This window comes from Bacillus rossius, chromosome 1 (assembly GCF_032445375.1).
Source record: "Bacillus rossius redtenbacheri isolate Brsri chromosome 1, Brsri_v3, whole genome shotgun sequence".
In the NCBI taxonomy this organism is placed as follows: Eukaryota; Metazoa; Arthropoda; class Insecta; order Phasmatodea; family Bacillidae; genus Bacillus; species Bacillus rossius.
In genome coordinates, this window is record NC_086330.1 from 216,721,878 (window position 1) to 216,749,372 (window position 27,495).

General features: G+C 41.4%; 1 protein-coding gene across 3 annotated transcripts in view; it reads right to left on the reverse strand.

Annotated features, from left to right (window-relative positions):
- LOC134527286 (rab11 family-interacting protein 4A) overlaps nucleotides 1-27,495 on the reverse strand; it is a 620,480-nt gene that overhangs the window by 222,459 nt on the left and 370,526 nt on the right. For all 3 annotated transcript variants that reach the window (XM_063359829.1, XM_063359831.1, XM_063359830.1), the window contains exons 6-7: nucleotides 12,731-12,769; nucleotides 5,120-5,237 (exon numbers count right to left, since the gene is read on the reverse strand). In XM_063359829.1, coding sequence (XP_063215899.1) covers nucleotides 5,120-5,237; nucleotides 12,731-12,769 — 157 coding nt within the window. The remainder of the gene's footprint in view (nucleotides 1-5,119; nucleotides 5,238-12,730; nucleotides 12,770-27,495) is intronic.

Genomic DNA, 27,495 nt, shown 5'->3' on the forward strand with positions numbered 1-27,495 from the left:
ATGGATTACGACGTTGAAGTTGGGTATGCCCGGTGGAACGCTGTCAATAGCAGATTTGAAAGACTCAATGTAGTTGTTATGTGAATGTAACATATATTGTAGAGATCTTACCAAAATATTATCAATTGATTGTACGACACTATTGCATTGCGTTGGTGATGAAATAAAATAGCTCTGCAAAAATGTATGATTATTAGGCCGATATGGTTGAAAACTGCCTGCTAAATGATAAATTGAACCTGAAATATGAATGTAGGCATAAAACCTCGCTGAAAAACTCGCGTACTCATAAAAGAGATCATTTGAAAAGAAATATCATATCGGCATATATTGTGAATTAATGATTTTTATTTCGAATGATCACCATTAAGAAAAGAATGTAGTGGTTCGGGTGGAGGAAGAATTTTCTCTAATTTTATTTTTCCTTGTACGCAACACAGGCCTTTTGATTCATCCTTCCATTTAAAATCAGACCAATATTCACAGACAACAGAAATTGTACCTATTGAAACGACAGGATCATTCTTGTGTTCAATATGAGAATCGTAATTCATTGCAGAATTCAATTTATTTGTCAACAAATTAATCGCCCTTTGAGATCTATATCCATTCATGTCACGACTACGACGAACTTCACGTTCGATAGAGGATTCTCTGGCTCTCTGTGACCTACGTCTATTTCGGTCAAGAATAAAACGTAACTCACGTTCAACAGACGTTTCTCTATATCTTCTCACAGAATTACTTTCTTTTCTATTAGACAACCTGATTTCCTTTACTTCTTCGGTTTCATCATTAAGAAGAAAACGTTTTCTGCTTGCATCTTTGGTACTACGAAATATATTTGGACTACTTCGTGGCATAATTACATTGGAAAAAATAATAACCTTAACATTAGAATAAATGAAGTTTTAACCCAGAAATAAAAAGAACACAAGTCCACAAATAATCAACATTCACTACGTAAATAAAGAAACAAAAAAACCATTAAAATCCACTTAACAACGTATGTACTAAAAAAGAGCCTGTATTCGGATTATGTACAACAGAAAAAATTAATATACAGCGACTTTTTTATACTAGTTATAGAGTAAATAAATATACAAACTAATAAATCGAGTTATTTTTATTAGTCGTTCGTTGCTATAGGGCGAAGCACTGCTTTATTCACAAAACACCGTCCCAGTTCGTAAATTTTGTACAAATTATCTACAAATTATATATAAAAACCTTCCTCGTTTAACGCTCTTTCCAATAGTGGAAACCGTATCAAAATCAGTTGCGTGGTTTAGAAGAAGTAAGCGGAGAAACAGACAGCGACTTTGTTTAATTATATTTTTACACGCTTTATATTAGCTTCACCTGTATGTTTGTTTGTTTGTTTGTATGTATGTTTGTATGCTTGTATGTTTGTAACCGACTCCTTTGGGTGCGATTTTGACCCACTTTAAACGGCGAGATTTCATTCAAACTTTGTAGATTTATCGAGGACCGATGACAATACACTAATTTGATAAGATTATTCCATTATTCAATTTGCAAAATAAGATTTTTGTAAATTTACATAATTTCACAATATTTAGTAGGCTTTGTTTATATTGCACCAAAGACAAACTGGAAGAAAATAGTTCGCACATTGTAAAGAAAACTATTTCGCTCATGTGCGAACTCTTTTCTTTCAGTTTGTCTTTGGCGCGATATAAACAAAGCCTACTAAATATTGTGACATTTAATTAAATGAAAAGTGAGAGTGGGTTATGATTATTTTAACTAAGCTTGGGAATCTATCAGAATTGCATAAAACACATTTTTTAAAAATAACACACTTTAACGTGTGTAAAATGTTTACATACCTATATTGTTTTTAGATTTTTTTTCCAATTTGGCGGTGATTGAAACAACAGCGTGCCAAACTTTGCCTCGTCGACGAAGGCGCGGGAGTTTTTATACGCTTTATATTAGCTTCACCTGTATGTTTGTTTGTATGTTTGTAACCGACTCCTTTGCACTCTATTTTGACCCACTTAAAACGGACAGAATTTTATCTAAACTTCGTACACTTATCGAGGACCGTTGACAATACACTAATTTAATAAGTTTATCTCATTATCCTGATTAGGATCGACAGGATTAAATAATTTCCTCACCCAGCCTCTGTGTGAGAGCAAGTGAGACAACCATGCACTCGGCGCATGCGTACCGTCTACCTATTTTCCAGCTCGAGCAATCGGGGTATTAGTATTATTACAATATGTCCTTAATAGTTGGTTTGTTGGCCGAGCGGATTAAGGCGCGGGTCTTCGATGACGTCAACCTTCGGATTCACCGGTCGTGGGTTCTAATCCTGTCCAAGGCTGAATTTTTTTTTTTTGTTTTCTTTTCAACAAATTTTGGGATTGGTGCCGTAAATCCAACTGTAATTCGTCTGGGACTTCGCCAATCCTTCTATTCAAAATAAAAAGTGAAAAATAAATATATTTTAAAAACACTAAAATACACGCTTTTAAAGCACATCAAACTTAAAAGTGAAAAATAATTTTTAAAATACGCTTAAAACAATTATGAATGAAAAATACTAGTATTATTGTGAAAAAAAAAGTGGGGCGCTTTGTTCCATATTTATTGTATATCGAGCGCCCGATGGTAGAGCAGCCGACATGTCATTGGAAGGCTCTGGGTTCGAATCCCAGTCCGGGCTATCCGAAATTTTCTCACATATTCTATACACTCTCATTGAGAAGGTCCATTCCTCATCCTTTCTCAATCCTTATCCTTCACAAAATTCCTGTTACGTAAATGTGGAACTCTTCACTGACTGTCAATACAGCTGTATACATTAATAATTTGGAAAATAATTACAGTTACTTATAGTTTTCACAGAATTAATAGTATATTAGAACAAATAACAGTTTAAAAAAATTAAAAAGCACCCTTTTATAAATAATAAAAAGTAAAACTAAAAAGTAGAAAATAAATAATAGTTTAAAAATATATAAAAAAACACGCTTTTACAGAAAATCCAACTAAAAAATAGAAAATAAATTTTAATAAATTTTAACTAAAAATAGCGTAAAATAAAAAAAATGTATGTTATTCAAAAAAAGCGTGGGATGCTTTTTAAGATATTATCAAAATGATAATACTTCTACTCATATCTGTCAATAAAATAATTATAACTATTGACACCATGCAGCCCACGCTTTTTTAAATAACATATTTTTTTTTATTTTACGCTATTTTTAATTCAAATTTATTAAATTTTATTTTCTATTTTTTAGTTGGATTTTCTATAAACGCGTGTTTTTTTTAGTTTTTTTAAACTATTATTTATTTTATTTCATTTATTTACTGTACTATGTTTTAAATTCATTGTATAATAACATTATTTTTAAATTGTATTTTAATGCTTCCGCAATGAATTTGTTGAAATAAAATTGTCTTAACTAATTTTAAGCCCCTGTTCGAAATTAGCGCAACATCTCATTTTGTTTTGTTTTATGTTTATAATACATCCAAAACTAAACATTCGAAACGATTTAGGCACCTACCTCATAATTAACTATTAGATGTTCTTCAGGAAGAATGTTTTTGTTGGTAAAAGTTACAATATAAATTTTTTTTTATCCGGTATTCGAAGTATTTTATTCATTCGGAAAGATTTGAAAAATGGTTTTGTAGTCAGCTCTGAGTTGAGGTAACAAATTAGAATATTCACCTACTTTATGGCCAGTCAAATTTATTTCACGAACATTCGTAGTTCTTCCTTTTTTAAATGATATATTGTATATGCTGTCGACACACTACACCGCAGATCTTCACGAAGCCAACTGAGGGATGCTCCCGGAGCGCTGCTCTACAACCACCGCAGCTTCCTCAGGGGTGGTGTAGCGCCTCACACAAACACCAACACCAGACAGCGGCCTCCTTGCGCCCAGAGCTTATATCACGGAAACTGACGCAAACAGGCGTTTATTGTTTAGCCACACACCTGGTCTGCCGACACTACGGCAGCTGGAGTGGGACTGTTTCCTCCCCATGTGGCTTGGAAGGTTTTGCATACTTTCAAAAGTCAAATATCATTGTTATTTTTTAAGCTATGTTCCAAACATATGCCGATTATGATTCCAGAATCGAATTCCATGTTTGGGAATGTATTTTTCGATTTCGATACTATTTAATTCCATAATCTTTAAGACAATGCGTATAAAACTTCTGAATTTTATACTCGTATAAAAACACTGTTATTTTACATATTTTAATTCAAATTATGATTATATACTTACAATACAAACTGTAGAAGCTTATTAAAAAACGTAAAGTGTAATTTTAATGATATGAGAGCCAAAAACAAAAATTAGTGTGTAGGCTAGAGATATTTTTGTTAGACGATAAAACCAAAACTACTGTGTTTTAGAAAAAAATATTTTTATCAATAATTTAAAGAAACAAATTATGCTGCATAAACAATGCATATTTTATAGCAAAAAAAAGTTTAATGATTTAATTTAAACTGCAATGAACCTTTGCTAAAAAAAAAAACTCTTAGTAAATTAATGCTGCCTCATTGTCATAAGTAGAAATATAAAATTTCTTTAAATATTAAAAAAAAATTAACAAACCATAGCTACCAGTAAAATAAATTAAATTCTATATTTTAACGTTTTTAATGAAATATATTTACTAACTAACCAAGTCAATGACCACGATTAATTAAAATAAATATTATATTAAAAATGTATTAATTAAAAAAACTTGTACAGTAAAATTGCCTGAATTAGAAGCGGAAATATCTATTAGTCGTACGAAAATTATCAGTTTAAAAATCGAAAACCTCCTATATATCGGGCGAAAATCTTAAACGAGAGTAAAACCACAATTAAATTATATTATGCCCACTAAATCAGGACGCTTTAGGAGAAGAATCGATAATCAGAGCATTTAAATAGATGGAATCGATTGTTTTATAATTCTAAAACAATACACACAACACTAGACTAATTAAATTTACTGACGTCCACATAATAAAAAACAAACAATTGTTCACAACATGCCCAGTAACAGCTAGAAAGTAAACAACAATACGGAAAAAGCCAAGCAATACGACAGAAGAGCGACTGACCTTGTGGTTAAGGTCCAATACATCCTCCTCGAGCGAAGCATCGGAGTACATGTCCTCCGCTGTGTCGCAGTTGGAGCTACGACCAGACGAGTTGAAGCTCGAGCTGCGATATAGCTGGCTGCAACAACAACAACTCATGAGTCCATTACGCCAGAGTACATGTCCTCCGCCGTGTCGCAGTTCGAATTGCGTTTAGACGAGATTAAACTAAAGCCGTGATACAGCTGGCTGAAATGACAACAAGTGAGTCTATACCATCATAGTACATGACCTCCGCCGAGTCGCATTTAGAGCTGCAGCCATACAGGTTGAAGCTCGAGCTGCAACTCAAGGAGTTCGTTCTCCCAGGTACCTAGACATTCCATACACTCCGAGCTGCAATCCAGCTAGCTGAAACAACAACGACAATGTATCCATTGCGTGGAAACATGGTCCTCCTCTGTGTCGCAGTTGGAGTTGCGACAGGACGAGTTGGGGCTCAGGTTGCAATACAGCAGGCTACAACAACACATAGAACTAAATCATCCAAGTAAATGTCCGCTGTGTCACAGTTGACGCTGTAAACACGTGAGTTGAAGCTTGTAATGTGGACCAGCTAACATCAACAACAACTACCACAAACAACATAAACACACGAGTTACTTTGCGTCAAAGTACATGTTGACATCCGTTGTGTCACAGTTGGAGTTGCAACCATAAGAATTGAATCTAGAGCTCGATACAGAACAAACATATCAAAGTTTTCAGAGCATACGTCCTCCACCGTGTCGAGCTAGAGATGCAACTAGTCGAGTTGCAGCTATTGCAGCGATAAACCTGGTTGCAACAACACCACATGAGCCCATGCCGTAACAGTACATTTACACCAAAGTGTCGCAGTTGGAGCTGCGGCCAGACTAGTTGAAGCCTCAGTTGCGGTATATCTGAATGCAACAAGAACAACAATAACCCATTAGTTCATAGTCAGAGTAATTGTCCATAGCCGTGTCGTAGTTGGAGCTGCGTCCAAGTGCGTTGAAGTTCGAGCTTCGGTACGTACATATGGCTGCAACAACAACACACAAAAACATGCGGCTGGAAAATATTTCCTCTGCCGTTTCACATTTGGAACAGCGGTCAAGTGAGTTGAAGCTCGAGCTGCATTACAGCTGGCTACATCAACAACCAGAGTAGAAGTTTTTTTTACCGTGTCGCAGATAGAGCTACGACCAAAAGATTTAACGCTCTAGCTGTGGTGTAGCTGGCTGCAATTACAACCACCACCACCACCAACAACAACACCACCACCACCGACAACAACAAGAACCAGAACAACAATACAAGTCCATGGCATCAAAATATATGTCCTAGGCCGTGTCACAGTCGGAACTGCGACCAGACGAGCTGAAGCACGAGCTGCGGTACAGCTGGCCGCAACATCATAAACGACATCACATGAGTGCATGTCCGGCGCCGTGTCGCAGTCTTTGTAAGATGCGGCCAGACGAGTTAAAGTTCAGGCTGTGGTACAGCTGTCTTCAAAAACATCACATGAGTAATTAGCACTGTCACCAGCATTAATGCACACATTTATATTGGTCTACAAATGTTGACCTTTCAAGGCTAGTGAAGTTTGTTTGACAAGCTTCAGTATCTTTTTCGTGAAATCTAAGGAGTCGCCAAGTTAAACATAGGGTCGATATCTTTAGAGTAGTCTCCGCCAGTTCAAGCATTCCATTTGTCATTTTAGGCATAGCTGTACCCATCTTAAGTTTAGATCAACAACTTAAACGGAGACACTGTCAGAAATTTCTGCTGGAGAAAGAATGAAAGGAAACAGTTGGCCGGCGACAGAACGAAAGGGGAGAGTAGGATGGAGAGAGAAAGAAAAGGGAAGAGTAGGCTGGAGAGAGAACAAAAAGGAAGAGTAGGCCGGAGAGAGAACGAAAGGGGAGAGTTGGCCGGAGAGAGAACGAAAGGGGAGAGTTGGCCGGAGAGAGAACGAAAGGGGAGAGTTGGCCGGAGAGAGAACGAAAGGGGAGAGTTTGCCGGCGAGAGAACGAAAGGGAAGAGTTGGCCGGAGAGAGAACGAAAGGGGAGAGTTGGCTGGAGAGAGAACAAAAAAAAGGAGAGTAGGCCGGAGAGAGAACGAAAGGGGAGAGTTGGCCAGAGAGAGAACGAAAGGGGACAGTTGGCCGGAGAGAGAACGAAAGGGAAGAGTTGGCCGGAGAGAGAACGAAAGGGGAGAGTTGGCCGGAGAGAGAACGAAAGGGGAGATTTGGCCGGAGAGAGAACGAAAGGGGAGAGTTGGCCGGAGAGAGAACAAAAGGGAAGAGTTGGCCGGAGAGAGAACGAAAGGGGAGAGTTGGCCGGAGAGAGAACGAAAGGGGAGAGTTGGCCGGAGAGAGAACGAAAGGGGAGAGTTTGCCGGAGAGAGAACGAAAGGGAAGAGTTGGCCGGAGAGAGAACGAAAGGGGAGAGTTGGCCGGAGAGAGAACAAAAGGGGAGAGTTGGCCGGAGAGAGAACGAAAGGGGAGAGTTGGCCGGAGAGAGAACAAAAGGGGAGAGTTGGCCGGAGAGAGAACGAAAGGGGAGAGTTGGCCGGAGAGAGAACGAAAGGGGAGAGTTGGCCGGAGAGAGAACGAAAGGGGAGAGTTGGCCGGAGAGAGAACGAAAGGGGAAAGTTGGCCGGAGAGAGAACGAAAGGGGAGAGTTGGCCGGAGAGAGAACAAAAGGGGAGAGTTGGCCGGAGAGAGAACAAAAGGGGAGAGTTGGCCGGAGAGAGAACGAAAGGGGAGAGTTGGCCGGAGAGAGAACGAAAGGGGAGAGTTGGCCGGAGAGAGAACGAAAGGGGAGAGTTGGCCGGAGAGAGAACGAAAGGGGAGAGTTGGCCGGAGAGAGAACGAAAGGGGAGAGTTGGCCGGAGAGAGAACGAAAGGGGAGAGTTGGCCGGAGAGAGAACAAAAGGGGAGAGTTGGCCGGAGAGAGAACAAAAGGGGAGAGTTGGCCGGAGAGAGAACGAAAGGGGAGAGTTGGCCGGAGAGAGAACGAAAGGGGAGAGTTTGCCGGAGAGAGAACGAAAGGGGAGAGTTGGCCGGAGAGAGAACGAAAGGGGAGAGTTGGCCGGAGAGAGAACGAAAGGGGAGAGTTGGACGGAGAGAGAACGAAAGGGGAGAGTTGGCCGGAGAGAGAACGAAAGGGGAGAGTTGGCCGGAGAGAGAACGAAAGGGGAGAGTTGGCCGGAGAGAGAACGAAAGGGGAGAGTTGGCCGGAGAGAGAACGAAAGGGGAGAGTTGGCCGGAGAGAGAACGAAAGGGGAGAGTTGGCCGGAGAGAGAACGAAAGGGGAGAGTTGGCCGGAGAGAGAACGAAAGGGGAGAGTTGGCCGGAGAGAGAACAAAAGGGGAGAGTTGGCCGGAGAGAGATCGAAAGGGGAGAGTTGGCCGGAGAGAGAACGAAAGGGGAGAGTTGGCCGGAGAGAGAACGAAAGGGGAGAGTTGGCCGGAGAGAGAACGAAAGGGGAGAGTTAGCTGGAGAGACGACCATCAACCCCAAAAGCAGTGCCCACATGGAGGCAGAGGATTGCACCCATTCCCTGAACCAGTTGGTTTATATCTCGCATACTAGAGCTGGCAACACCTCAAACGGCAATCACCTTCCCCGCAGCATCAGGCCCACTCCCGCCGCTGGAAAGAGACAGCCCGAAAGAAACTGCCAGAGATGGACTGTGGGGATGTGTCTGTAGGCGAGAGGCTGCAGGAGAGAGTCTGCCGAAGAAAGGCTGCTGAAGAGAGTTTTCTGGAAAAAGACTTCCGGTGAGACTTCCGGAGTCTATGCTGAGTAAAAACTGTTGGGCAGAGACTGCCGGAGCGAGGCTGTCGGAGAAAGACTGCCGGGGTGAAACTCCAGGAGAGAGATAGCTGGAACGACTGTCAAAGAAATGCTCCCAGGGTGAGTCTGCTGGAGAGGCTGCGAAGAGAGCCTCAGAAAAAAACACTGAGAAATAGACTCCAAGAATAAACTGCCTAAAAAGATTGCCAGTGTGAGTCTGCCCGAATGAGTCTGCCCGAATGAGTCTGCCCGAATGAGTCTGCCCGAATGAGTCTGCCCGAATGAGTCTGCCCGAATGAGTCTGCCCGAATGAGTCTGCCCGAATGAGTCTGCCCGAATGAGTCTGCCCGAATGAGTCTGCCCGAATGAGTCTGCCCGAATGAGTCTGCCCGAATGAGTCTGCCCGAATGAGTCTGCCCGAATGAGTCTGCCCGAATGAGTCTGCCCGAATGAGTCTGCCCGAATGAGTCTGCCCGAATGAGTCTGCCCGAATGAGTCTGCCCGAATGAGTCTGCCCGAATGAGTCTGCCCGAATGAGTCTGCCCGAATGAGTCTGCCCGAATGAGTCTGCCCGAATGAGTCTGCCCGAATGAGTCTGCCCGAATGAGTCTGCCCGAATGAGTCTGCCCGAATGAGTCTGCCCGAATGAGTCTGCCCGAATGAGTCTGCCCGAATGAGTCTGCCCGAATGAGTCTGCCCGAATGAGTCTGCCCGAATGAGTCTGCCCGAATGAGTCTGCCCGAATGAGTCTGCCCGAATGAGTCTGCCCGAATGAGTCTGCCCGAATGAGTCTGCCCGAATGAGTCTGCCCGAATGAGTCGGCCCGAATGAGTCGGCCCGAATGAGTCGGCCCGAATGAGTCGGCCCGAATGAGTCGGCCCGAATGAGTCGGCCCGAATGAGTCGGCCCGAATGAGTATGCCCGAATTAGTCATCTCTGCCGGGATGACTCTGCCGGGATGACTCTGCCGGGATGACTCTGCCGGGATGACTCTGCCGGGATGACTCTGCCGGGATGACTCTGCCGGGATGACTCTGCCGGGATGACTCTGCCGGGATGACTCTGCCGGGATGACTCTGCCGGGATGACTCTGCCGGGATGACTCTGCCGGGATGACTCTGCCGGGATGACTCTGCCGGGATGACTCTGCCGGGATGACTCTGCCGGGATGACTCTGCCGGGATGACTCTGCCGGGATGACTCTGCCGGGATGACTCTGCCGGGATGACTCTGCCGGGATGACTCTGCCGGGATGACTCTGCCGGGATGACTCTGCCGGGATGACTCTGCCGGGATGACTCTGCCGGGATGACTCTGCCGGGATGACTTTTCCGGGATGACTCTGCCGGAATGATTCTGCTGGAATGAGTTTGCCAAGATTATACTACCAGAATGAGACTGCCTATTATAAAAATTCTTAAAAAGTTATCCTTAGAAAGACTTGTTACCGTTTCACGCGAACGTGGCGCGAATCGGTAACTGTCTCGCTTTAGTTAGGGTTTATTTTGTTAAGTTAGTAATTATTTTCCTTTGATTTTTTTATTTATTGCTATTTCGTTTGGATTATTTCTTTATGTTTAGGATTAATAATTTTATAAGTTTTTTAGGATGGTTTTTTTAATCCGTTCTTTTACGTGCTGTTGGTGCTGGCTCGGGTGTTTCCGGACTGGGCAATGTGTGGGCCGACCGGCCGAATCAAAACAGCTGACAATCGCGCTAGAGTGTGGGTGCCGCGGCTGCCGCCGCGAGGGGACTGCTGTTCTGACTGCCGACGGGCCAACATGGAACTACAAACACCAGCCGCCGTCACGGGCCTTGACGTTGGCGATGGGGGCCCCCTCACCGAATGTCTCAAAGTAAGGAGTATCCTTCCCATATTATTATTTGGGGCCTAGAGGCCGAAGAATTTTTAGTACTTTTTGGATGAAAGTACAGAACTGAATAGACTGTCGTGTAAGCTAATTGAGTTTGTGTATGTAGCCCCACACATAGTTAAATGAAGAGGCATGTGAGTATAAATAATACGTTGTGCAACACTAAAACTAATATTTAAAGGATTTCCTGAAGTGGTTTTTGTGCACAGAACTTGTACTATTTTTTTTGAGTAACTACTCTTTGGAACTTACCTTGTTGGAGACGTTTACGCCCTTTTCGGACTTGTGAAGTGAGAACTGATTGCCAGCACTCGAACGATTGATTTTTATGTACTATTTTATGGGGACCCCTTTACCTATTTACGAACTTTAAAGGAATCTATATATTTATATAGGCTAGCTTTTGTATATGCATTTATTGTACGGTAATATTTTTTTGTATTTACAATATCAGCTTTTGGTAGTTAGTTATTTAGCTGGAATGAGCCATGATCCATATTATAACTATTTTGCACAATAAATAAGACAGTATGTTTCCGTTTCTACTCTATTATTTTTGCTCTGCTAATTTTCTTTTGCCTTCAGCACGCACCACTGGTAAAGAGGGGGGTTGGTTTACTGACAGTACATGTTTTGATGTTTTTGATATAAAATTATATTTGGCCCTCTTTGGCGAGCATGTTCACGGTTGTCAGCCCTGGTCTTGAACGTAGAGGCCAGCCGGTGACAGACTCTAGGAGAGAGGCTGAATGAGTGGCTGCATGAGAGGCTTCACGAGATTAGCTGCACAAGAGAAGCTGCACGAGATTCTACATGAGAGTGGCTTAATGAAAGTTGTTGCCTGAGAGTGGTTGCCTGAGAGTGGTTGCCTGAGAGTGGTTGCCTGAGAGTGGTTGCCTAAGAGTGGTTGCCTAAGAGTGACTGCCTTAGAGTGACTGCCGAAAATACTACAGGAGAGACTACTGGAGAATCTGCCGAAAAGACTGCCGGTGAGACTGCCATAGAAAGTAACGGAATGGCTCGCGGAGAAACCATCCCGGAAAGAAACTGCAAGAAAGATACTGGCAGCATAAGACTGCCAAAAAGAGACTGTCGGATTGAGATTGCAGGAACGAGACCGCCTTAACGATACTGTACGAAAGGGACTGCCAAAAAGTATCTGCTGAAGATTTACTGCCAAGAAGAGTCTACCGGAGAGAAGCTGCAAACGAAAGACTGCATGAGAGACTACCGAAGTAACACTACCGGAGAGAGTCTGTCAAAGAGAGACTGCCGGGGAGGGACTGCCATGGGAGAGAATGCCGGGGGAGAGACTGACCAAGAGAGACTGCTGGGGAGATAGTGCCAGGTAGAGAATGCCGGGGAGAGAATGCTGGAGAGAGACTGCCGGAGCAAAATGGATGCCGAGAGACTGCCAGGAAGAGACTGCTACAGAGACTTCTGGTGAGCAGTCTACTTGTGTGTATTATGTAGAGTTCAGACTACTGGAGATTATATTGGGAGACACTGCTGGTTAGATTTGAGTGTATATTGGAGAGAATTCTGGTTAGAATATTCGATGGTCTACTGTAAAGCCAATAGAGATTATTGTAGAAATACTGGATAATATCCTGGAGAGACTACTGTTTAGACTGTGTATAGTATACTGGAGTAACTACTAGAGACAATTGGAGAGTATAGTTGAGAGAAAACTGTAGGGACTTCTGGAGAGACTACCTGTGAGATTGCTGGAGGTATTAATGGCGAATATACAAGAGAGACTACTGGATTTCCTTCCAGAAAGTATACTGAATAGACTACTAGAGAGACTACAGAGATGAAAAAATTATTGTTGATGGGAGACCACGAGAACACCATGTAGAATTGTAAACTTTCGTGTGTCTGACACCTACTTTTTATAATCTGAGTGCAGAGAATATCGAACTCACCTGGCCAAGGCGTTGGAGCCCAGTCGCTTTCCACCGGAACTGCAACACAGAGACACTGAAGTTATAACTCATAGCACATGTCAAATAAACTAGTATATAACACAGTATATCTGTAGCTGAGCTGCTTAACTTTACATTAACCATTATAATTGGTATGTTCGTGTAAAGTTTTAACCTGACAGAAACAATACATTCGACTCAACAGAAAACCTAACTCACAGTACCCACGAGATACTAAATTACTATATATTTCGACAGGATAATGAAAGCCCGTGAGTTCGATAGCCTGCGCCAGTAGGATATTTTCACAACTTTGTGCTGTTACATGACCATCCCGTGCACAGAAAGTGTATTGTTTTTATTTTAAATAACATTTTATATGATTATTATTATTTGTTTACATTCTCATGTTTATACTCTATTGTTGGTTATTGGACGTATCTACGAGTGCTACACTCTATGGCGTAGCCCGAGTGACATTGAAGCCTCAATTGACAAGACCCCTCTAGGGAACTAATGACATTAACGGCAAATTGAACTTTTTGCACGTAATTTGTATAAAAGAATTTTCATTGTTGAAAATTAACGTTTTAAATTTGAGACATTTTAGTATTTTAAGATGTATTGTTGAATGTCTGTATTTTGTTTTGATGTGTTAATTACGTCAACGATCTTTGTGTTTCGGCCAATGAGAGGCCGAGTTGCTTAAGTTAAGCGTCTCTAAGAAAGTTAAGAAAAAAAGTTTGGAATGGCTACGGCATTGGCTAGACAGCCTGGTTGCAATCCCCTTGAAAATCCGATAATTCAACCAGCTAAATAGGTCATCCAGTTGAAAGGATGTTTTAAATCGTCGTGAAAAGATCAATACATGTGATTTAGATAGGGCACATCCTACATGATGTGTATTTAAGTGTGATATTAACGTGAGTAAAACCGACTCATTATGCTACATTGAAAATACCGTTTTCTGCCTAAAACGTAATTTGATCCTGCCCAACACGTACATAAACATTGATTTTTGTGTCGAACTAATTAAAGCCCTGCAGAGACAAACATTCTTAAGCCGATTACTATTCTGTTTTACACATTCCTAGTTCTAACCCAGAGGTGAAATGAGACGGAGTTCTCATGATGTTCTACCATCCCTACACACTGAATTCAGCCGAGGTACACTATTTTAAATTAAATGTCAACGATAATAAACAATATTTTGATACACTATCTTCGGTTTAAGAGTGAGAGCAACGGACATAGTAGTTTGAATTGATGAACTTTTGTTGTATTTGTCATGTGTGCAGCATATCTCCTGTTTGTTTGAGAAACATAAGAGTATACCACTGGCCAAGCCAATAATATATATATTTATTTAATTAAAGATTATTTGTTTCCTACATGTTTTCACTCTTGTACAAATATTAGATCTGAAGTGTTATGTTTTTTTTCTCTTATGTATTCCACTACAGTTGTTCTATTTTTGTAAAGAAATTAAGGTCTTCATAAGGGTGGCGCCCAGAAACAATTCTAAAAATCAAAGAGTCTCTACTGGACAGTGGGACCATACTAAGGAGTAGATCTATGCAAACACCTACTCATAACACAGCAGTACATAGAACTATTCATATTTGTTCAAAGAGGAGTATTAAGTAATAACTCAGAGTGTTCACCAACGTGGTTTTCATTATTGCCTACAGCAAACCATTATACACTCCAAAGAGCTATACAACTTGCTTTAAACTGGCTTGGTTACAACTAGTTTGTCTGTAAGTAGTCTATTTAATTTGTCGGTATACATGTCAGCATATATGTATACAAATATGTTTGTAAACCTACCAGAAAAATTGCGGGAGAGTAGTATACTTTGGGGGCGCCGAGATCTGGCTTCTGGCTGTGGATTGAAGATTGTCGACCGCCATCTTGGATTGTGACGTCACGGCGGCCATCTTGAATGGTTGTGACCTTGACCTTGAATTTGATCCTCAAAAATCGCCAAAATCCGCCAAAATTGGGCAAAATTTAACCAAAATTCCTCAAAAATCGCCAAAATTTCCATTTCTGTGGAAAAAAGTTCCGCCAAAAAATCTCAAAAAATTCCACAAACTAAAAATTTCTCATTTCGAGGGAAAAATTTCCCGTTTCGAGGGAAAAATTCCCGTTTTTAGTCCTTAAAAATCCCAGCGGCTGAAAATTCCTAAAACTGGCTTAAGCATCCTTAACTCAAGCCTCAGTTAAGCCATTTCTAGGAATAAGGATACCATGACCGCCATCTTGAATTATGACGTCATCGTTGCAATTTCCGTTACGGCCGCCATCTTTAAATTTATTATCCGATTTTAATGAAAAAAAATTTAAAATTCATAAAACAAATTAAATAATAAAATTTTTAATAAAATATTTAAAAAACAAACATTTACGACACGGAGCTCGGAGTCCTCGGTTCGAACCCGACGAGTGCAAAAAAAAATAAAAATGGCGACCGATCCTTCCCCCGAGGTGGCTGCAGGCATACTGACTCCCACCACTTTTTATCATCATCTAGTATGACGTCATGACCGCCATCTTGTCTTCGATGCTGGAAGCCATCATCATTGTATCGTCGGCTAGAGTGCGCCGATGACATGTTAGTTTAATTCGTATCCGCTAGAGTGCAGTAATCATTTATTACTGTGACATCCGCCATCTTGTCATTTAGCCGCCATCTTGAAAAACCGTAATTATTTAGCTAGAAATTCGGGAAAAGTTCCAAAATTCATTAAATAAATCACTCATTAATTTACATATTGATTCGATCGATTCCCGTCCTCGGTTCGATACCCGATCGTTGCAATAATGTTTAATCTTATGTAAAAAAAATAATTTAAATAAACCATGTTCAACATTCTTAAAGAGACTTTAAATCCTCTACTACCACCATCCTATCAGACATCAAGACCACCATATTGGAAATGTGTAATTTTAATGCTAGAGATCCGGGAAAAAGTTCAGAAATCATTAAATAAATTTCCGATCAATATACTGATTAATTAGATCGACTAAGGTCCTTGGTACGATCTAGGATGATGCAAAAAAAATTAAATATATCATCAATTTAACATAATAGTAACAGGTTCGAGGAATTAAACACCGCAAGTTCTTTTACAAACATAATATTTATTACATAATTTCTATTCTACTACAGGATCACTTACGAAAGCCAACAATCTTATAATCATTTAGTTCCGCAGCGGTGTGAAATGACTAATTCTTAGCTCCAATCGGTTTATACTAGACAGAGTCCAGCCAGAACCTTTACAGACATAGTCCACCTCTTCTTGACAGAGTTTCTGGATACCGTTTTTAACAGTTTGCTTCACATCGTCAGAACTGTAAATTACTGCAGCAGATGTCTTGAATGCACACTTCTTCACTTCGTCATCGAACGGATATGGCTTTCCATATATACAGTCCAACCACAAGTTATATTTGAAAGGTCCGTTTGTTGCTACATCATCAGTAAGCTGATTGATTATCTTCTGTCTGATATCGTCAAGAAAATTACAAATGTCCTTCGACTCACCGAACGTATTTAGATAATAGTAGTCTTTCAACGTTCCACGAAATGCAGACTGCGCCAAGTAGAAGCCATTATCGTTCACTTGTAATGCTACGAACACAGTCTTAGGTTTAGTTCCATGTTCAGACGTCATAACAATCGGTTGCTGGGCATCTGTTTTTTTGGTTGTACGCTTTCGTGTCTCCAATCTAAAGCGAGGAGTCGAAATGTCGGCAGGTAGTTCAGCAGTAGGAGCACAGACTCCACCTTTACATTTTTTCGCATGATGTCGCAAACTGTCAATTCGAGTAAACCATTTAAGGCACTCATCACATCGAAACTTCATGCGAGAAGGATTCTTCGCGCATTTGCTCCGCTCATGTCTTCGTGCATCATGGGAAAATGCGAACGACGTATCACAGTAGCTGCAAGGATACCGTGGTGATGAAGACGATCCTTTCAGACCCGATCCAGATACAGGCGTTGCAACAGTAGTACCATTTCCAGGCATTCTCTTATGCACATCGATGCATCGTTGTTGCGCCGAAACCTTTACTTTCTGCCGCACAGCAGGACCTTTGCATGCCTTCATGTGCGTTTTCATATTATCTTTTCTTGCAAACTGCTTATGACATTTCTCACAAACAAACATTTTACGATATAGGTTCTTGGCACATTCGCTCCTCTCGTGTCGCCGAGCATTGCTGTTGTTTGAGAAAATCTTGTCACAGTAACAGCACCGATGTTCGCTAGTTGTCAAATCAGCATCCATTGAAGTCTCCATCGAGGTCGTATCGTCGATCGTCGTGGTTTCCTGCACATCCAGCTCAGTAGTCATTAAGCTATCTTCTGCTGGTGGTATCACATCTGTTGAAATCTCCTCCAATGTTGACATCGTCGTCGTTGCCAACGGGATCTGCTCCACCATTGTCGTCGCTGTCGTCAAGGTTCCCGTAGACGATGATACAACGTCCATCAAGTTCGGCGTTAAAGTCGGTAAATATGCCATCGAGTTCTCAAGAACAGGTAATTACGCGACTTATTCACCAGATGAAATAATCTAGGTGATCCTTACACCGTCGACGACAGTAAAAAACTGAGCGACCTGCTGTCTAGGACTCGCTTATATACATGCACCGGATGGAATAATACGCAAGTCAAATCAAGATCCACTTACTATAATACCAGAGTCAAAACAACATTAAAAATAGAAGGACCATCAACGAAAAGGCAGCACATTTGGAAGCACCGACAACGAAAAGGCAGCACCGACAACGAAAAGGCAGCACATTTGGAAGCACCGACAACGAAAAGGCAGCACCGACAACGAAAAAGCAGCACCGACAACGAAAAGGCAGCACATTTGGAAGCACCGACAACGAAAAGGCAGCAGCGACAACGAAAAGGCAGCACATTTGGAAGCACCGACAACGAAAAGACAGCACCGTCAACGAAAAGGCAGCACATTTGGAAGCACCGACAACGAAAAGGCAGCACCGACAACGAAAAGGCAGCACATTTGGAAGCACCGACAAAGAAAAGGCAGCACCGCCAACGAAAAGGAAGCACATTTGGAAGCACCGACAAAGAAAAGGCAGCACCGCCAACGAAAAGGAAGCACATTTGGAAGCACCGACAACGAAAAGGCAGCACCGCCAAAGAAAAGACAGCACATTTGGAAGCACCGACAACGAAAAGGAAGCACCATCAACGAAAAGGCCGCACCACCAACGAAAAGGAAGCACATTTGGAAGCACCGGCAAAGAAAAGGCAGCACCGCCCACGAAAAGGAAGCACATTTGGAAGCACCGACAAAGAAAAGGCAGCACCGCCCACGAAAAGGAAGCACATTTGGAAGCACCGACAAAGAAAAGGCAGCACAATCGACGAAAAGGAAGCACATTAATTTGTCATTGACTGCAATATTCATTGGTTCCAATATTCATTGGCTCCAATATTCATTGGCTCCAATATTCAATGGCTCCAATATTCATTGACTCCAATATTCATTGGCTCCATCAGTCATTGACACCTACAGTCTTTTGGTTCCAAAAGTCTTTTGGCCCCAAAAATATTAGGCTAGAATTCTTCGAGTCTAAGAGACTATGAGACCACATGGCTACGAGTCTAAAATGATCTAGCTGGTTACGAGTTATACATGGCTTGCGAGGCTACAGAGCTACGAAGTTTCTAGTACACAGGTTTACATGACTGCGAGGATACAGGACTACAAGTCTGCAAGAGTACTTGACTACGAAGGTACTCGTCTACATGACTCCAGTTACCGCATCTGTCTTCGACAGAATTTTCTCTTTTGCTCCAACTGCTCCATCAGCATTATGTTATAAGATTACAAGGCCTCTTGCTTACGTAGCTTCAAGTCTACGAGCCTCCAATGCATCATGACTACGAGACTACGAGCCATGAGGTTACGAGTCTATGCGATTGCGAGTCTTCTAGGTTACGTGATCGCGAGGCTATAGGACTACGAAGCTTCCAGAACGCATGGTTACGAGACTGCGAGGCTACAATTCTACGAGGTCCCAAGACATCCTGGCTACGCGACTACGAGCCATGAGGTTACGAGATTACGTGACTACGAATCTTCATGTTTACGAGACTGTGAGGCTACAGAGCTACGAAGCCTCTAGAAAACCAGTTTACGTGACTGCGTGGATACAGGAATACAAGTTTGCATGAGTACTTGACTACGAAGCTACTCGTCTACAAGGCTACAATTACAGCATCTGTTTTCGTCAGAATTTTCTCTTTTGCTCCAACTGCACCACCAGCATTATGTTATAAGATTACAAGGCCGCTTGCTTATGTAGCTTCAAGTCTACGAGGATACTTGGATACGTAGCTTCAATTCTACGAGGTCCTAAGACTTCATGACTACGCGACTTCGAGCCATGAGGTTACGAGATTACGTGACTACGAATCTTCATGTTTACGAGACTGTGAGGCTACAGAGCTACGAAGCCTCTAGAAAACCAGTTTACGTGACTGCGTGGATACAGGAATACAAGTTTGCATGAGTTCTTGACTACGAAGCTACTCGTCTACAAGGCTCCAATTGACACATCTGTCTTCGATGGAATTTTCTCTTTTGCTACATCTACGCCATCAGCATTATGTTATAAGATTACAAAGCTACTTGCTTACGTAGCTTCAAGTCTACGAGGCTCCAATACATCATGACTAAGAGACTACGAGCCATGAGGTTACGAGACTATGCGATTGCAAGTCTTCAAGGTTACGTCATCGCGAGGCTATAGGACTACGAAGCTTCCAGAACGCATGGTTACGAGAATGCATGACTAATTGGCCGCATGGCTACGAAACTTTATGTCTCTAACTGACTACAATAGCACTATTCAGTGGTGAGAGTTAATTTATTTCATGCAAAGGTACTTGCTGCAAGCAGTTCTGCTTTTCAACATCAGATGACGTCACGTTTTGCTTGCAGGTAAAATAATATTTATTTATTTTATGCGGGATGCGGGTTGTTCACTATCGATCGCATAAGAAGAATGGCATCGATAGTCTTCAAGGAGAAGGAAGTTCGTCCTTCCTGCTAGTGCTTCTCAGATTTCTCACGGTCCGCCATATTGGATTGCGACGTCACGGCTGCCATCTTGGATGGGTGTGACTTTGACCTTTGACCGAAACCGCAGGAATGATCGCAAGCACTCGGATTAATCATCAAAATATTGATAAGAATAATCAGGAGTACACGGAGAAAACCATCATAATATTGGCAAGAATAATCAGGAGCACACAGAGAAAAACGACACACGTTTTCTTTGATATCATAAAATTACAGAAAAAAATATTTAAAAATAAAAATAAATTAATAAAAAATTTAAAATAAAAACAAAAAATACATAAACAGATTCTGCAAGCTTGTAAACTTATCATTGTTGAGCAAAGATAGAGTTCTAGTACAAGCCAGAATTTTATGTATTTTTTGTTTTTATTTTAAATTTTTTATTAATTTATTTTTATTTTTAAATATTTTTTTCTGTAATTTTATGATATCAAAGAAAACGTGTGTCGTTTTTCTCTGTGTGCTCCTGATTATTCTTGCCAATATTATGATGGTTTTCTCCGTGTACTCCTGATTATTCTTATCAATATTTTGATGATTAATCCGAGTGCTTGCGATCATTCCTGCGGTTTCGGTCAAAGGTCAAAGTCACACCCATCCAAGATGGCAGCCGTGACGTCGCAATCCAATATGGCGGACCGTGAGAAATCTGAGAAGCACTAGCAGGAAGGACGAACTTCCTTCTCCTTGAAGACTATCGATGCCATTCTTCTTATGCGATCGATAGTGAACAACCCGCATCCCGCATAAAATAAATAAATATTATTTTACCTGCAAGCAAAACGTGACGTCATCTGATGTTGAAAAGCGGAACTGCTTGCAGCAAGTACCTTTGCATGAAATAAATTAACTCTCACCACTGAATAGTGCTATTGTAGTCAGTTAGAGACATAAAGTTTCGTAGCCATGCGGCCAATTAGTCATGCATTCTCGTAACCATGCGTTCTGGAAGCTTCGTAGTCCTATAGCCTCGCGATGACGTAACCTTGAAGACTTGCAATCGCATAGTCTCGTAACCTCATGGCTCGTAGTCTCTTAGTCATGATGTATTGGAGCCTCGTAGACTTGAAGCTACGTAAGCAAGTAGCTTTGTAATCTTATAACATAATGCTGATGGCGTAGATGTAGCAAAAGAGAAAATTCCATCGAAGACAGATGTGTCAATTGGAGCCTTGTAGACGAGTAGCTTCGTAGTCAAGAACTCATGCAAACTTGTATTCCTGTATCCACGCAGTCACGTAAACTGGTTTTCTAGAGGCTTCGTAGCTCTGTAGCCTCACAGTCTCGTAAACATGAAGATTCGTAGTCACGTAATCTCGTAACCTCATGGCTCGAAGTCGCGTAGTCATGAAGTCTTAGGACCTCGTAGAATTGAAGCTACGTATCCAAGTATCCTCGTAGACTTGAAGCTACATAAGCAAGCGGCCTTGTAATCTTATAACATAATGCTGGTGGTGCAGTTGGAGCAAAAGAGAAAATTCTGACGAAAACAGATGCTGTAATTGTAGCCTTGTAGACGAGTAGCTTCGTAGTCAAGTACTCATGCAGACTGGTAGTCCTGTATCCTCACAGTCACGTAAACCTGTGTACTAGAGGCTTCGTAGCTCTGTAGCCTCGCAGTCTCGTAAACTTGAAGATTCGTAGTCACGTAGTCTCGTAACCTCATGGCTCGTAGTCGCGTAGCCAGGATGTCTTGGGACCTCGTAGAATTGTAGCCTCGCAGTCTCGTAACCATGCGTTCTGGAAGCTTCGTAGTCCTATAGCCTCGCGATCACGTAACCTAGAAGACTCGCAATCGCATAGACTCGTAACCTCATGGCTCGTAGTCTCGTAGTCATGATGCATTGGAGGCTCGTAGACTTGAAGCTACGTAAGCAAGAGGCCTTGTAATCTTATAACATAATGCTGATGGAGCAGTTGGAGCAAAAGAGAAAATTCTGTCGAAGACAGATGCGGTAACTGGAGTCATGTAAACGAGTACCTTCGTAGTCAAGTACTCTTGCAGACTTGTAGTCCTGTATCTTCGCAGTCATGTAAACCTGTGTACTAGAAACTTCGTAGCTCTGTAGCCTCGCAAGCCATGTATAACTCGTAACCAGCTAGATCATTTTAGACTCGTAGCCATGTGGTCTCATAGTCTCTTAGACTCGAAGAATTCTAGCCTAATATTTTTGGGGCCAAAAGACTTTTGGAACCAAAAGACTGTAGGTGTCAATGACTGATGGAGCCAATGAATATTGGAGTCAATGAATATTGGAGCCATTGAATATTGGAGCCAATGAATATTGGAGCCAATGAATATTGGAACCAATGAATATTGCAGTCAATGACAAATTAATGTGCTTCCTTTTCGTCGATTGTGCTGCCTTTTCTTTGTCGGTGCTTCCAAATGTGCTTCCTTTTCGTGGGCGGTGCTGCCTTTTCTTTGTCGGTGCTTCCAAATGTGCTTCCTTTTCGTGGGCGGTGCTGCCTTTTCTTTGCCGGTGCTTCCAAATGTGCTTCCTTTTCGTTGGCGGTGCGGCCTTTTCGTTGATGGTGCTTCCTTTTCGTTGTCGGTGCTTCCAAATGTGCTGTCTTTTCTTTGGCGGTGCTGCCTTTTCGTTGTCGGTGCTTCCAAATGTGCTTCCTTTTCGTTGGCGGTGCTGCCTTTTCTTTGTCGGTGCTTCCAAATGTGCTTCCTTTTCGTTGGCGGTGCTGCCTTTTCTTTGTCGGTGCTTCCAAATGTGCTGCCTTTTCGTTGTCGGTGCTGCCTTTTCGTTGTCGGTGCTTCCAAATGTGCTGCCTTTTCGTTGACGGTGCTGTCTTTTCGTTGTCGGTGCTTCCAAATGTGCTGCCTTTTCGTTGTCGCTGCTGCCTTTTCGTTGTCGGTGCTTCCAAATGTGCTGCCTTTTCGTTGTCGGTGCTGCCTTTTCGTTGTCGGTGCTGCCTTTTCGTTGTCGGTGCTTCCAAATGTGCTGCCTTTTCGTTGTCGGTGCTGCCTTTTCGTTGTCGGTGCTTCCAAATGTGCTGCCTTTTCGTTGATAGTCCTTCTATTTTTAATGTTGTTTTGACTCTGGTATTATAGTAAGTGGATCTTGATTTGACTTGCGTATTATTCCATCCGGTGCATGTATATAAGCGAGTCCTAGACAGCAGGTCGCTCAGTTTTTTACTGTCGTCGACGGTGTAAGGATCACCTAGATTATTTCATCTGGTGAATAAGTCGCGTAATTACCTGTTCTTGAGAACTCGATGGCATATTTACCGACTTTAACGCCGAACTTGATGGACGTTGTATCATCGTCTACGGGAACCTTGACGACAGCGACGACAATGGTGGAGCAGATCCCGTTGGCAACGACGACGATGTCAACATTGGAGGAGATTTCAACAGATGTGATACCACCAGCAGAAGATAGCTTAATGACTACTGAGCTGGATGTGCAGGAAACCACGACGATCGACGATACGACCTCGATGGAGACTTCAATGGATGCTGATTTGACAACTAGCGAACATCGGTGCTGTTACTGTGACAAGATTTTCTCAAACAACAGCAATGCTCGGCGACACGAGAGGAGCGAATGTGCCAAGAACCTATATCGTAAAATGTTTGTTTGTGAGAAATGTCATAAGCAGTTTGCAAGAAAAGATAATATGAAAACGCACATGAAGGCATGCAAAGGTCCTGCTGTGCGGCAGAAAGTAAAGGTTTCGGCGCAACAACGATGCATCGATGTGCATAAGAGAATGCCTGGAAATGGTACTACTGTTGCAACGCCTGTATCTGGATCGGGTCTGAAAGGATCGTCTTCATCACCACGGTATCCTTGCAGCTACTGTGATACGTCGTTCGCATTTTCCCATGATGCACGAAGACATGAGCGGAGCAAATGCGCGAAGAATCCTTCTCGCATGAAGTTTCGATGTGATGAGTGCCTTAAATGGTTTACTCGAATTGACAGTTTGCGACATCATGCGAAAAAATGTAAAGGTGGAGTCTGTGCTCCTACTGCTGAACTACCTGCCGACATTTCGACTCCTCGCTTTAGATTGGAGACACGAAAGCGTACAACCAAAAAAACAGATGCCCAGCAACCGATCGTTATGACGTCTGAACATGGAACTAAACCTAAGACTGTGTTCGTAGCATTACAAGTGAACGATAATGGCTTCTACTTGGCGCAGTCTGCATTTCGTGGAACGTTGAAAGACTACTATTATCTAAATACGTTCGGTGAGTCGAAGGACATTTGTAATTTTCTTGACGATATCAGACAGAAGATAATCAATCAGCTTACTGATGATGTAGCAACAAACGGACCTTTCAAATATAACTTGTGGTTGGACTGTATATATGGAAAGCCATATCCGTTCGATGACGAAGTGAAGAAGTGTGCATTCAAGACATCTGCTGCAGTAATTTACAGTTCTGACGATGTGAAGCAAACTGTTAAAAACGGTATCCAGAAACTCTGTCAAGAAGAGGTGGACTATGTCTGTAAAGGTTCTGGCTGGACTCTGTCTAGTATAAACCGATTGGAGCTAAGAATTAGTCATTTCACACCGCTGCGGAACTAAATGATTATAAGATTGTTGGCTTTCGTAAGTGATCCTGTAGTAGAATAGAAATTATGTAATAAATATTATGTTTGTAAAAGAACTTGCGGTGTTTAATTCCTCGAACCTGTTACTATTATGTTAAATTGATGATATATTTAATTTTTTTGCATCATCCTAGATCGTACCAAGGACCTTAGTCGATCTAATTAATCAGTATATTGATCGGAAATTTATTTAATAATTTCTGAACTTTTTCCCGGATCTCTAGCATTAAAATTACACATTTCCAATATGGTGGTCTTGATGTCTGATAGGATGGTGGTAGTAGAGGATTTAAAGTCTCTTTAAGAATGTTGAACATGGTTTATTTAAATTATTATTTTTACATAAGATTAAACATTATTGCAACGATCGGGTATCGAACCGAGGACGGGAATCGATCGAATCAATATGTAAATTAATGAGTGATTTATTTAATGAATTTTGGAACTTTTCCCGAATTTCTAGCTAAATAATTACGGATTTTCAAGATGGCGGCCAAATGACAAGATGGCGGATGTCACAGTAATAAATGATTACTGCACTCTAGCGGATACGAATTAAACTAACATGTCATCGGCGCACTCTAGCCGACGATACAATGATGATGGCTTCCAGCATCGAAGACAAGATGGCGGTCATGACGTCATACTAGATGATGATAAAAAGTGGTGGGAGTCAGTATGCCTGCAGCCACCTCGGGGGAAGGATCGGTCGCCATTTTTTTTTTTTTTGCACTCGTCGGGTTCGAACCGAGGACTCCGAGCTCCGTGTCGTAAATGTTTGTTTTTTAAATATTTTATTAAAAATTTTATTATTTAATTTGTTTTATGAATTTTAAATTTTTTTTCATTAAAATCGGATAATAAATTTAAAGATGGCGGCCGTAACGGAAATTGCAACGATGACGTCATAATTCAAGATGGCGGTCATGGTATCCTTATTCCTAGAAATGGCTTAACTGAGGCTTGAGTTAAGGATGCTTAAGCCAGTTTTAGGAATTTTCAGCCGCTGGGATTTTTAAGGACTAAAAACGGGAATTTTTCCCTCGAAACGGGAAATTTTTCCCTCGAAATGAGAAATTTTTAGTTTGTGGAATTTTTTGAGATTTTTTGGCGGAACTTTTTTCCACAGAAATGGAAATTTTGGCGATTTTTGAGGAATTTTGGGCAAAATTTGCCCAATTTTGGCGGATTTTGGCGATTTTTGAGGATCAAATTCAAGGTCAAGGTCAAAGGTCAAGGTCACAACCATTCAATATGGCCGCCGTGACGTCACAATCCAAGATGGCGGTCGACAATCTTCAATCCACAGCCAGAAGCCAGATCTCGGCGCCCCCAAAGTATACTACTCGGGAGCAATTTGTTTTATCGAAATTCAGTTATAATAAGTTGTTGGTAGTTTAGCCACATAACTACATTTCTTTAAAAATCATCCTTTAAAATCAGTTTCACAAGTGATATTTTTGCGAAATATGCAAAGTTATTTGAAATTATTTTACTGTTTATGGTATGTATTATGTGTTCAGAGTTCCTTACCATTATTTACTTTTAAATTTTTTCTTCATCAGAAGAATTTGGAGTGAGTATCTATTATTGCATACAACATTTTTTCCTTTCAATGTTTTTGAGATCTATGGCCTAAAGCACACACAACCCGTCATGAGCCAACTGCTAAGGCGGTAGTGATAAGACGCCTGGAAATAGACAATATTTCACATTTACATACCATAAACAGTAAAATAATAGCCGTCATAGCTTGTCACAACGCCCGATCTGTCCCACTCCCGATCAGAGCCCACAGTTGAAGGTACCTAGCCAGACCTACACGTGGACCTCAAGCTTATGATGTGTTTCTGTTATAAATTTTGAATAATTCAAATACAACTTTATTAAAATGTATTCATATAGGCAAGCAGCGAAAAAGATATTTTGAAACATATAGGACTGGTTAGTTATGTTCCAAGTGAGTCCAAGCTCTGATTTTTGGTTTACTAAATTGTTTTGAGTTACAAATGATAGAACAGCTTAAGTTTCCTGCTACTTTTTGTTACTTCCTTTTGTAAAATGACTTTCAATTATAACTAGAAAAAATGTGAATGTTATGAGCCCTAAATGTTTTTGGTTTATTTCAGTTACGTGTTTAAATATTGTGAATATCAATAGTAAAGAACTTGTGGGTATCATGAGTGGTTTTGGGAGCGGTGAAATAGAAGAACAATTTAGATTGTTTATGGAAGAAACGAAGAAGTGAACAGTGTGTGATGAAGAGCATTTTAGTGATTTGAAGAAATAAATAGTCGTACTTTAAGTCACAATATAAATCTCGTTGGATGACGGGATGCAGAATAAATAAATATTCCAATAAAGTAGTATAGTATGGCTAGATATTTCAATTTCATTCAACCGGTATTCGGAGAAGAAAAGTGATCGCCCAGAAATTTCGTTCGAATCGAGCTCTGAACGAAAAAAACGACAAAAAACAAAAGACTTGAGGGATTCTATTGCTGTTTCAGTTTTAACTTATGCCACCCAAATGAGCTTACGAGCCGAAGGATAGCCACAGATCTCGGAACTCCTTAAAGAAACGTTGGACAGTCCGAAGCGCGCGAAGAAACACAGAATAGCTTACAAGAAACGATTGAAACCGCAATAGCTAAAGTCAGGTGAAGACGCTCTAGTTGTTTTGGTGGAAGCAAAATTATCTAAGCATCAATATGACGTCATAAGGAGGACATCTCAAAAATTTCGCTCATATAAAATGATTCAAGCAGCTAAGAATCTATGCTATCCCACAGTTATAAAAGTGACACACACATGTGCTCCAATTTCTTTGCAATCTTTGCCGAACCACATAGTGGAGCGCTTTATTTCAGCGGTGAAGCCTGCCTTTGAGACCCTTCATATTGAAGGCATATGCCAGCTGCAATTAATGTCCAAATGGGGATTTGATGGCTTCTCAGGAGATAGTTCATAAAAACAAGCGTTTAATGGTTTTGAAGCCAGTGATTCAGCTGTCTTCATGACATAAATAGTTCCTCTTCTC